Source organism: Felis catus, chromosome A2, assembly GCF_018350175.1.
Source record: "Felis catus isolate Fca126 chromosome A2, F.catus_Fca126_mat1.0, whole genome shotgun sequence".
NCBI classification, from domain to species: domain Eukaryota; kingdom Metazoa; phylum Chordata; class Mammalia; order Carnivora; family Felidae; genus Felis; species Felis catus.
Window position 1 is genome coordinate 21,358,426 of NC_058369.1, and position 12,657 is coordinate 21,371,082.

General features: G+C 44.3%; 1 protein-coding gene across 10 annotated transcripts in view; it reads right to left on the reverse strand.

Annotated features, from left to right (window-relative positions):
* NEK4 (NIMA related kinase 4) overlaps window positions 1–6,994 on the reverse strand; it is a 50,647-nt gene extending 43,653 nt beyond the window's left edge. For 5 of the 10 annotated variants that reach the window (XM_045051292.1, XM_011279507.4, XM_011279513.4 and 2 more), the window contains exons 1-5: window positions 6,695–6,993; window positions 4,786–5,052; window positions 3,673–3,870; window positions 3,374–3,481; window positions 1,554–1,708 (exon numbers count right to left, since the gene is read on the reverse strand). In XM_045051292.1, coding sequence (XP_044907227.1) covers window positions 1,554–1,708; window positions 3,374–3,481; window positions 3,673–3,870; window positions 4,786–5,052; window positions 6,695–6,787 — 821 coding nt within the window. In that variant the 5' untranslated portion in view covers window positions 6,788–6,993. Of the gene's footprint in view, window positions 1–1,553; window positions 1,709–3,373; window positions 3,482–3,672; window positions 3,871–4,785; window positions 5,053–6,694 lie in introns of all 10 variants that reach the window. The other 5 variants (XM_045051281.1, XM_011279510.4, XM_045051268.1 and 2 more) reach the window with 4 other exon arrangements.
* Window positions 6,995–12,657: the final 5,663 nt, after the last annotated feature.

Genomic DNA, 12,657 nt, shown 5'->3' on the forward strand with positions numbered 1-12,657 from the left:
GGGGAGGGGCAGAGAGAGAGAGAGAGAGAGAGAGAGAGAATCCTAAGCAAGCTCCGTGCTGCCAGCATACAGCCTGATGCAGGGGCTCAATCTCATGAAACATGAGGTCATGACCTGAGCCAAAATCCAGAGTTGGATACTTAACCAGACTGAGCCACCCAGGCATCCCTGACCAGTACTCTTCAAAAACAATCAAGGTCATGAAAAACAAAGAAAGTGAGAAACTGTCACAGACACAAGGTGACTAAGGAGACAGGAGGACTAAATGTAGTATGATATCCTGGATTGGATCCTGGCAGAAAAAGGACATTAGTAGAAAAACTAGCGAAAGCCAAATAAAGTCTGGAGTTCAGTCAACAGTAAGGCACTGATGCCATTTATGGTATGTCAATGTTTACAACAGGAGAAACTGGGTGACGGGTATACATAAACTCTCTGTGCTCTCTCTGCAACTTGTCTGTAAATACAAGACTATTCCAAAATAAAAAATCTATGAGAAATTACCTTATGTACAGAAGAACCGGCATAATTTTCAAGTTTCATATGTTTGTGATTAAATCACAACTGCTTTGCCAAGTTTCAGAGTATGCTCAGCCTGGACTTGCAGAATAAAAGTGTAGAGGATTAATATCCCCAACTCTTTTAGTGTGACATTTCTACAACTGAGCTAACTAATAACCCTTTGGAGAATTCAATGGGAGGGTGAGACCAGTGCTGTGGAAGGCCAAAGGTCTGTTTGGTGCCAAATTATAGACAATGTAAATAAAAAGATGGTCTTTCTTTATCCCCTGGGGCCTCTCCAGTATTGCTCTCAAATCTAACGTGTCACAAGACACAGATCACGAAGCTCTTGTCCAGCCCTAACTCTTAGATCCTGAAACAGCTGTTTAGTGAAGGTAACACCTGCCAAAGAAACTTTTCTCTTGAGAAATTTATATGAGTGAAGAGGGAAACTTACAAAAGCTCTCAAATTTGAGCGCTCATTCTTAAACATGACTATTATCTTACATGGCACGTAATGTAAGAGGCTTCTTAGACAATCTCACTTTCATATGGTTTCTAAAATATATATTCTTTTGAAAGAATTGTAATTGATAGGTCTTGGAATCCTCTGAGGAATTTAAAGTCATTCTCTAAATGGTTCCTTATATTTCTGATTTTAGCAATTAAGTAAACCTCAACACATGCCATAATCACACAATTTTCCTTCATGTTTAAAAACAAAAAATCACCGGGGCACCTGGGTGGCTCAGCCCATGAAGCATCTGACTCTTGATTTCGGCTCAGGTCATGATCTCGAGGTTCGTGAGTTCAAGCCCCTCGTCGGGCTCTCTGCTGACAGTACAGATTCTCTCTCCCCCTCTCTCTCTGCCCTCACCGGCTCGTTCGCATGCACTCTCTCACTCTCACTCTCTCAAAATAAATAAATAAACTTAAGAAAATAATAAATAAAAATTTAAAAATCACCATAAATTCTAACATACAAAAATTATACAAGCTACCTTCTTTTACTCCGTCTATCTAGCCACCTATTTGCAAGGGAAGTATCTTACGCCTTTGTGGCCTCCAAAAACAAAGAGATTTGGCGCTTTATGTAAGGCTGCCTCAGGATGCTCCTCGCAGAGGGTCTTTCTTCAGGCCTTTTGCTCAGCATTGTTCTTATTAGTTCTGCTAGTTCTGGACTATAGTCTTTCGGCATCGGCGGCAGCTACAAAGAGAAATGATATCACAATTACTACTACAATCTTGTGAAGCAAAGTCTGAAAGAAGAGGTAGAGGTTTCCCAATATTATTGGAAATAATTACCCACAGGAGCATCCGACTTCAGCTCAAGTCACGAACTCACAGTTTGTGAGTTCGAGCCCCACATACAGCTCTCTGCTGTCAGCACAGAGCCACTTTGGATTCTCTGTCCCCACTTTCTCTCTGCCCCTCCCCTACTCATTCATTTTTTTTCTTTCTCTCTCTCTCAAAACTAAACATTAAAAATAAATAAATAAAAGTACCTGTGTGTGTATGTGCATGCCTAATAAAGACATGTATGTTTTCATATAGACAGGAAAATGCTAGGAAGGCTGCACACACAAGTGTTAGTAATGGTTATCTCCAGAGGATAGATGAGAATCGAAATAAATAAATATTTATTTAAATATAAAAATATTTAAAATTATTTAAAATTATTAATTAAATAAATAATTATTTAAATTATTATTCAAAATTTAAAAGTACAATTATTAAAATTGTGTGTTTTCAATATTTAAAATTATTTAAAATTATTTATTAAAATTATTTAAATTATTATTTAAATATTATTTAAATATTTAAAATTATTATTATTTAATAATAAAATTATTAAAATTATTTAAAATTATTTAAATTAAAATATTTAAATTATTATAAATAAAATTATGATTTTATTTATAAAATAAAATTATTGATTATTTATTAATTTAAATAAGTTAAAATTATTTATTCAATATTTAAAATTATTTAATTGACATAATATTAAAATCAGTGAGTGGGTTATAGCTTTAAAACTTAAGGGTGTGTACAGATGCCTCACACTAGAGAGGACAACCAGACTTACGGAACTAACACAGAAAGTTGGCCACTCTGGTGTCTATGTTACACACATTGCTTTCTGCAGTTCTTAACTGCTTACTTGTGATTGCGATAATCATCAAAGGAGCAACATGTTCAATGAGTAGACTCACTTTATTTTTATTTATTATTATTTTACATTGTTGCAAAGTGTCCTCCAATCACCAGCTACTGAGAAGCTGGGAATAGAATGGGTACTTCTTGCCCAGAGTAGACTCATTTTAGGTGGGACTCATTTAACCCAAACTACTTATAAGATGCTACCAATATTCCCTCAGGGCACCTGCACATTCTGTGGTTACAAGGTAGAGGTTTTCAAAAAGCCAACTCTTCAGAACGATTAAGCCACCTTCACAAATTAATATTAAAAAATATTAATCCCCTCTGTTTCTTTTTTTTAAATATATATATTTTAGAGACAGAGAGAGAGAGACAAAGTGTGAGTGGGGAAGGGGCAGACAGAGAGGGCAACACAGAAGCCAAAGAGGCTCCAGGCCCTGATCTGTCAGCCCAGAGCCCAATGTGGGGCTTGAACCCATGAGCCATACGATCATGACCTGAGTCGAAGTCGGACACTCAACTGACTGAGCCACCCAGGCGCCCCTAATCCTGTCTGTTTCTAGTTCAACCTTCCCCACAGAAGGGACCTACCATTCTTACCTATCCAACTGACATCAATGATTACTCATTTTTGCCAATAGCTACTTACAAAGGTGCATTAAAGTAACTTTGCTCCAAATATTAAAACAATTAGTTCCAGAATATTCTTTACCTTTCCTTCAATAATCCGATAAACTAAAGAATTCATGTCTTTTGCATTGAAAGCATGCTTCAGGGTGGCCATTTCATAAACACAGCATCCCAGAGCCCAAACATCAGACTAGAAAAGAAAAACAGTAAACAGTTAAATGTCGGAATGCCTTACTTATATTTTACCTCTTAAAAAAACAAAAACAAAACCAGACATTTTCCTTGAGCCAATTCACAGATAATTCTTCTATCTGATGGGTTCTGAAGTTACGAATACTGTCCTAGAGACAAGGTGAACTGGCATATGCAGCCCAATCCTACCTTATAGTTGTAGGGTTTGTTCGAAAACAGTTCAGGGCTCATGTAATAAGGTGTGCCGATAAGAGTGCTGGCCATGTCACAGTGGTTCTCTAACACCCGGGCAATTCCCAAATCACCCACTTTGATGATGTTTGTTCTTGTCAGGAAGACATTTTGAGTTTTCAGATCTCGGTGAAGGATGTGTTTTTCATGTAAATACTGAGCACAGAAATAAAACTTCATTAAATATTAATATACTGACCTACTTACTTATTCCTGTCTTCTTACATACCAGCAACAATTGCGTGAGTTAAATAATCTCAGTTATCTACATAACAAAACACTATTGTTTTACAAAATCTCTAAACAAAAAGTCTGATTCACAACTTTCCAAAGCAAGGAATTAAGTTCCATGCATAGTGTGCCCAATAATCTTCAAAATTGTTCCCGGTGCCTTGACAATGTTACCATTTAGCATTAAATAGTTCCAGTTAAAATACACTTACAAATTCCCACTGAAGGTAGAAAGACAACTTGTACAGAGTCAGATACACATTCCCTCACACTCATGAAATCTTCAGCTTAATAACATTTTCAAATATAACCAGATAACTCTTATTTAGAGAGAGTACCTTAGAATTTAAACAAGGTCAATCATCTCTGGACAAGTCTGCTCAGCTCCAGAGTAGTATTTCATAAACAGTCTCACTTTTGACTATGCGTATATTCAAACACAAACATATCTTGCATTTCTACTCACTCTGCCACAGCAGGGTTAAAGCCCAAATCCCCACAGTTTCGGCATTTAATTAACCCAACCACCTTGCGGTATGACATAGCTGACCAGCTGGTAACAGAAACGGTCATTCTTTGCTCTTTGTCGACTCAGGGCCCTTAAAATTGATTTTGCTATAAATATTAAGTGAATAGAGAACTGGCATCCCCCGCAAACCGAAATCCATGTCTACCTCAACACAGACATCATTTATTCAGAAACACTCGAATGCTATGGCGAGAGGGACTGGGTCCACCTCATAAATGGATTTTTTTTTTTCATGAAGCATTTTCCTAAAATCCACCTGCCCTCCGCCTGTCACCTTGGAGCAAATGGAATGCTGGGAGTCTGGACAGTACCTGCAGAGCCATGGCGATCTGAACAAACCACTCCACCACCTGACTCTCAGGCAGAAGCCGCCCCTTCTGTTCTTTGAGCTTTCGGTACAGATCACCTCCTTCGCAGAAGCCCATGACGATGTACAGCAGACCGTCCCCTCCCTCCCATGACTCCTTGTAGGTGACAATGTTAGGGTGCTTCAACTGAGACAGGAGCTGAGCTTCCTGTTCAGCAGCGCGCCGCTCTCGGCTAGAGGCGTTTCGGAGGTTCAGCTTTTTGATGACATACTACAGAGAAAACATATGATTTTACAGTGTGCATATAAGCATACAGTTTTATAGGTTTAAGAGTATTTAAGGGTTCTCCTGAATGTCCTCAAAACCAACCTCCCGGAGCCTATCAGATAACCTATTCATTTTGTCATTCACAAAGCGCAAAATTGGGAAAAAGATTTGCTATCACTTACTAATACTTTCAACAGGTTGGACTTATAGCAGACTGGAGGGTCACAAAAAATTTATACTTCCCATCTGCATTTTATAATTTCATTAATGGATAAAAGAGGAGTCCATGTGAACATACAACTGGATCAATCGTAAAATCCGTGATAGAGATTCCTTAACCTCTAAGTTTCCCCTACAAAAGTATATAATATATGGCTTGAAAATACAGCTGCAGACAGAATGGGTCCACAGATTGCATTAGATAATCAAAGGGATCCATGGCCTAATAAGGTTAAAAATCACTGATTCTCAACATTAAAAATTATTCCCATCAAAAAAAAAAAAAAAATCAGGATCCTCTGACACCGAATACATTGCCCTTGACCAATTCATTATTCAACAAACACATATATAAATGTGCTTTGTAAAACATAAACTGCTGCTCACATGTGAGGGGCTGTTATTACAACCAATACCCCATTCTCCACTCAAAAAAAAATCCAATGACCTCCCCCACCTCCCCGATTTCTGAACAAATCTCTTATGCCTGAACTTGTGTTCCAGGCAGAGCTACCAGCACCTGACACCAGGCAGAATAGTCTAGAGGGCCTTATACTTGAAGGGACATCTCCTTTCAGCTTGCCTGGGGCACTGTCCCTATCCTGGTGTCATTATTAATAGCACCTCCCTTTAGTTTCAGAACTGTCCCAGTTTGTATGATACATTATATGGTCACCCTACTTATAAACCACTTTAAAGAACTGGCTCATTATCCTGAGGGTCAGGGGATAAAGTGCTTTAAAGAAAGGAGTGGCAACATTAGTGTTAAGTTTTAGAAGGATCACGGAGATGGCAATGAAAGTGATGGGTTCAAGAGTAAGCCATGTGGCAGGGAGGACCAGTGGAGGCCATGGCCACAACTCAGCTAAAGATAATGATGTCCTGGAATGGGGGAGGCGGGGGGCACCACTGGGTAGAGAACAGGCCTGCTGGCTTAGTGGGCAGGTGAATGGTGGCGGTGGTGTGTGTCAAGAATGACTTCCGGGTATGGCCAGCTTGGGCAACTGGATGGCAAGTGGTACTACTCACTAAAATGGGGACCGTGAAAGGTTTGGCGGGAAGGTGATGAACTGAGTTTTAAGCGAGTCCAGTAGTCTCCAGGTCAGATGTATGGGGCCCTTCGTCCAAAGAGTAATCCTTGCCAGGCGCTGTATGAGATTCTAGGAATGAATGATCTCACGGAATTGTCAGAGTGGAGAGGGTGTGTAGATCAAGCACAACAATTAACACTATAAAGAACTACAGGCAGTTTGGGGCGCATATGACAGTACGGCCTGGCCTACTCTTGGTGGTATGGGGAGGTTTCGCTGAAGAAGGGACATCCGAAGTGAGTCTCCTTTAGACCTCTCCGCGCCTAGCCTTTGAACAGAGGCCTCGGCATACCGCTGCCTGCCCTCCACCCCTGCCGGGCCCCAACCCCGCCGACCTGCCTGCCGTCCCGCCGGTGCCTCACGAGCGTCACCTCCCCGTAGCTGCCCCTGCCCACGACCCGCAGGTAGCAGTAGGCGGCCAGGGGCATGTTCCCGGCGCCGGCCCAAAGCTGGGATGCGGCGGCAGCGGCGGCCAGGGTAGCGGGCCGCGGCGGGAGACCCCGCTCATGCCCGAGAAGCCGCGGTACTGGAGGCTGCGGAGACGGCCGGGCCCCGATGCGAGTACGGAAGCCGGGCCCACAGCGACGCCGCTGCCATAGCGATCCCAGCCAACGCAGCACCGCGCACGCTCCGGCGGCCCGGAAACATCCACCACAGAGCCGAAGCGCCAGGCAGCCAGAGCGGTTCCGCTATCCGGGAGGACCGCCATAGAGCCCAGGCTCAGGACGGCCAGAGCGACTCCTCTGGTCCTTGCGCGCGGACCTTGTGCTTCGGTTCCACCGCCGGGAACTTCCGGGTGCGAGCAACAATAAAAGCAGGGAAGTTTCCACCTACCGTGATCTAAGTGCTTTGAAAGTATTGGTCCTTCTTTTTACAAATAATTTATCGACCGCCTACCGTGTGCCAGGCCGACAAAGTCCCTGTCCTCCTGAGATTCCCATTCTAATCGAGGATGACAGACTAGATTCTACAACTAAACATTTGTTACGTTTGCTTTTTCACACAATGGTTCAGGTATGCATCTAGCAATACATCTTATTTTTATGCATTTCAAAAGAAATTGAGGAGACCAGTACATTTCCCCCTAAACACTTAAGCTTGTGCATTAAGAAATGCAAAGAACTCTCATAACCATCCAAGCCACTGCACTGTGATTTGGCCAAATTCTGGCATGGTTTTTAACAGCTTGAGGTAGTGTCTGTAGGAGGACCCTCCTTAAAAGGCCCGTGTGTGAAAGTTCAAAGCTGCCAAAAGAATTTATCGTTTGACACAGCAGACACCTCCCTTCCCTTTCCTAGAGCATTTACCTAAAAGTTTACAATTGTGAATCTTTCCTATGTCCCTGTTAGATAGATACATGGGTATCTCCTGCAACCAAGAGCACCTTTCTCAAGGACCTATACTCCACCCCTTTGAAGTGTAAGGTTTGCCTACATCCAAGAACCAGTTTTTGCCCAGTTGCAGGCAATATCGCCCCTGTTGAGAATGGGTAATGTTAACAGAAATTCAACCCAACAAATTTGAAGATCGAATTGACTCTATCAAGCAATTCGTGAATCAGGCAGCATCCTATATGGCAAGTAGAGAGATGCTCTAAGGAGTTGTTCAAAAGGGAAGGTTTTTACTCAAACTAAGGCAGGGCAAGGAAGTTATCTGAAAGAAAGGATTGTTTCAGGTCAGGACATAATTTTTTGTGAGGAAGGGAGTGGTGGGGTTTTTAATTATACAGATTATCTCACTTAGTGCTGATCAGGAATTTCAGATTGACTGACAGAAGGTCACATTCTTGGGTTTGGTTGAAACTGTAATTAATTTTTGGTTTGCTCTTGGGGGCAGTGGAGGGGGCAAATGACTCCATCTGGGGCTTGTTGTCTCTTTTTTAATAATACTATTACCCCCAGAAAGTTAATTTATTATTTTCCCCAGTTAATCCCCACTTCCCCATTAGAGCCAAGTACATTAGCTCCTTTAATCCTTATATCAACCCTATGAGGCTGATACTTTTATCATCTTCATTTTACAGTTAAGGAAATTGAATCTCTGGGAAGTTAAGAAACTCATGCTAATGGAGAGAATAAAATGGAGTCAGCATTGCTAAGAGGATTATTTAAAATTGGGGCACCTGGCTGGCTCAGTTGGAAGAGCATGCAGCTGTTGATCTTGGGGTCATAGGTTGGTGCCCCACACTGGGTGTAGATATTACTGAAATAAATTTTTAAAAATAACTTAAACATTTTTTAAATAAATAAATAAAGGAACCAGGAGGAAATAAAAAAGGAACCAGGAATAAAAAAAAAATGGAACCAGGAGGATGTTGAGGATGTGGAGCCTTCTGTCTCAAATTCTTGGAATTTTTGCTGAATTCAGCTAAAAGCCAAGGCAGCTGCTACATGTGAAAATGGACATAAATGGACTTTCTGCCTAACACTAGCCCTAGCAAGCAATCACATATATGTTATTATAACTATAGCTATACTCGCACAAGTTACATTTTGTTAAAAACAACTATGTATGTAAATCCTCTCTTCCTTCTTTAGAAACTCTTAATTCCTTTGTCTCTCCAGAGCATGCTTTCAATTTCAATCGAATCTCTGTCTCCTGGATTGCAATCTGTAAAACCCCAAATAAACACATATTTTATTTTGTAGCTTGCAACTTTCTCTTTCATTGGTCTATACTCAAAACAACAGGCTGATGGCTTGCTCGCTCCTAAAACGCCTGTAGTTACTTGGTCACACCTGCCCTTGAGAAAGCTTCCTGGAAAATGACTCGGATTCCCTAGATGTCTTTCTTAGTCTTCTTCCATCCATCTTCCCCTTTGCCCCTCTGGTGAATCCTCTCCTTTCTTGGTTTCTAGAACTTTCCTGGTTCTCCTGTCTACTCTTGTTCTCTTTTGACTTCTCATGATCCCCTCAGGTTTGAGGCTCTCCCAGGGTTCTCTACTCTTCTCTCTGCCTTTTACCTTCTCCAACTTGCTCTTCATCAAATCTATCATTCACTCTACAGACATTTAGTATGAGCCTTCATGGTACAAGACTAGTGCCCTGCCCTGGAGGCACGAAGGGAACAAGACAGACAAAGCCCTGCCCCTGTGGGACTTAGGGTTGAAGAGAGAGATACTTGCCAACTGAGGTCAGTGCCATACTGAAAGGTCACCAGGCCCAGGCTGCCCATCCAGGGGAGGTTGTCCCAAGCAATCATTGCTTGAACTGAAGTTTGAAGGAAAAAAATTTTCAGGCAAAGGGAGCGCCATATGCTAAGGTCCAGTGGACTTATTTTGTGACTTCACCTCCTTGCTGCAGTGGGAACTCTCTGAACATTGGGCCAGCCCTGCCTGCTTCGAGACTCCAAACCCAGCAGTTGACGTGGGGACGGCACACAGTAGATATGAGTGGATGAAATGGGGGCTGATGAATGAACAAGTGAAAAAGCACCCGCCTACACAGTCTGGGAAAAAGTCTCTATGATTGAAGCTGAAAGACCCTGGGGGCCCATGGCTGGGTGAGATGGAGGGGTCAGTAGGGGCCAGACCACTCAGGACACAGAAGTGTATATGATGAGGACAGGTCTCAAGCAGATCCACATTTTTAAATGATGACTCTACTTGCTGCCAGAGAGTAGACTGTAGGAGTAGAGTGGAAATGGGGGGGCGGGCAGCCATGTAGGTGAGAGATGAGGGTGGCTTGGACTCGGTGGTGACTGGGGACTTAGAGAGAAGTAAATGGATTAGAAAGATAGAGAGTCTGAGGTGAGGGATGAGGGGTGGGGAGTCTAGGGAAGGAAGCCAGCCAGAATACCACCCAGCTCTCTGGCTTGGATGCCTGGATGGATGGCGGTGGCCTTCACTGGGGTGGACAACAAGAAAGGAAGACCAGGCTTGGTGGTGGAATACAGGAGGGGGAAAGAAAGTCATGAGTTCAGTTGGGATATATCAGGTGGAGGGGCTCTGAGCAAATCAGGCAGGCAGTTGGCCGTGTGGGTGGAGCTCAGAGCAGGTCTGAGGTGTCCTGTGTCCTATGTGTCATCCCTTTGCACCAGCAGCACAAACCCCCTCTCAAGCCCCCAGGCTCAATCCTCAGCAACCTCACCTGCTTTCCGTCCACCCATCTCCCACCTTCCACATCCACAGGGTGAGTCAACCTATCCTCTTCTTCGGTAACATGGGGAGAATCACAGCATCCATCATCCTCGGTACATGAGATAGGACACAAATGCTGAGAAGCGGGCCAGGTGCTAGTTGCTGTTCTCCTTCCCTTCCGGCCACATAAATGTATTTCTCAAACCTTCTAGGGACCAAGCTTGGTGCTGGTCATCTCCCAACAGTCCAGTCTTGATCTCACCACACCCCTGTGTAGAATATCTGTGGGGTTTTCCAAAAAGACTGGCCACTTCCAGGCCAGGCTGGTCCCAAACCACTTCTCAGCCTCCTTCCCTGCCCTCTTCATCAGGTCCTGCTTCCATCGGGTAGACAACTGCACCTCTCCCAAGCACGCGTCACACCTACTCATCTACTTTCCCTCCCTCTCCTTTCTCCTTCCCCTGCCCAAGGGCTGCCCTGCTTCCCAGGCACCTCCTCTAGGAGCCTTCCCCGAAGCCTATGGGAGTGAGCTGCACCACTTCCAGATCACTCCAGCCCCTTCGTGCTCCTCTTAGGTTCTGACACTCGCTGGGCTTCCTTTGAGTCATCAGGCTCCTTTTCCCAACACATCAGCTCACTGAACACCTCGAGGCACTTGAGTTCATCACTGTGGCGTGCTGGTGCCTGGCACCGTGCCCAACCCACCGTGGGGCTCGTTTGATACAGGTGCAGGAAGTCAACACAGCCTCCAATGCAGTTTCATGTTGATCCACCTCATCTCCCACAAAGGCCAGAAAACAGGCCAGAAGGTCATTCTGGCCTGGGGATGATAAGCCTTTTCCCAGAATCTGCTCTGTGAGACAAAGTCCGAGACAAGCAAACAGAGATCAAAGTGGCCTCTGGGCCCCCTCACCTTATCAGGGTCACAGCAGCCAGCCCATCCCACCCAGGGCCATGGAGTGGATTGACCGGGACCACATCTACCTTGCGTGCTGTGGCTTGTGGGAGACGCCGAGGGTTTGGGCATAAAAATTAAGAAATTGAAGGTCCAGGGGCGCCTGGGTGGGTCAGTCGGTTGAACGTCCGGCTTGGGCTCAGGTCATGATCTCACAGTTTGTGGGTTCGAGCCCCACATCGGGCTCTGTGCTGACAGCTCAGAGCCTGGAGCCTATTTCAAATTCTGTGTCTCCCTCTCTCTCTGCTCCTCCCCTGCTGCTCATGCTCTGTCTCTCTCTCTCTCTCTCTCTCAAAAATAAATAAGCAGTAAAAAAAAAAAAAAAAAAAAAAAAAAAGAAATTGAAGGTCCAAAGCTGTCCCTGGGGTTTTCAACTCTACTTCTCCTTTCTTCCTAATAATGCAGAGGGCATTTCTGTCATTATGTGATAGTCTTGGGCTTTGGAGTCTGAAAGATCTGGGTTTGAATACCTGTCTGTCTCCTGCTGCAGGACCAATGTCCCGGGGGCAGGGCCACCATGAGGATAAAATAAGAGGATAAAAGGCTCAGATCAAAAGGCATACTCAGTCCTCCATCATGAACACATAGTATTTACCTTCATCTCCCCTCACCTGCCAGGGGGAGGAAAGGTGAGGCTTCCTTCTGCTCCTCTTTCCAAATCTGGACGAGAAGGTCCAGAGGAATGAAGCAACTGTCCTAAAGCATGGGCCCCCCACTACACATCCCCAGGACTGCCCAGCTTGCCTCTGGCAGGACGGACGCTAGGGTTGGCGCTGTTGGAGATGTGGGCGTGGGCAGACAGCGTCTACACTGCACCATCTGCCACCCGGGCCAGAGTGTGACTGTGCAAAGTTTGTTTAGTTAAAGAATTTTGAAAGTAACCCCTAACACAGTTCAGAAGTCCACTTTTAACTGTGGCTTTTTTTTTTTTAATTTTTTTTTCTTTTTCAACGTTTTTATTTATTTTTGGGACAGAGAGAGACAAAGCATGAACAGGGGAGGGGCAGAGAGAGAGGGAGACACAGAATAGGAAACAGGCTCCAGGCTCCAAGCCATCAGCCCAGAGCCTGACGCGGGGCTCGAACTCACGGACCTCGAGATCGTGACCTGGCTGAAGTCGGACGCTTAACCGACTGCGCCACCCAGGCGCCCCTTAACTGTGGCTTCTTGATGCGGGTCGCCATGTCGCTGGTGTCGCCTGAGCCAGACCCAGGATGAGATGAGCGCGCGGGGTCTTTGCCACTCGTGGCAGCAGAGCGCAGCTC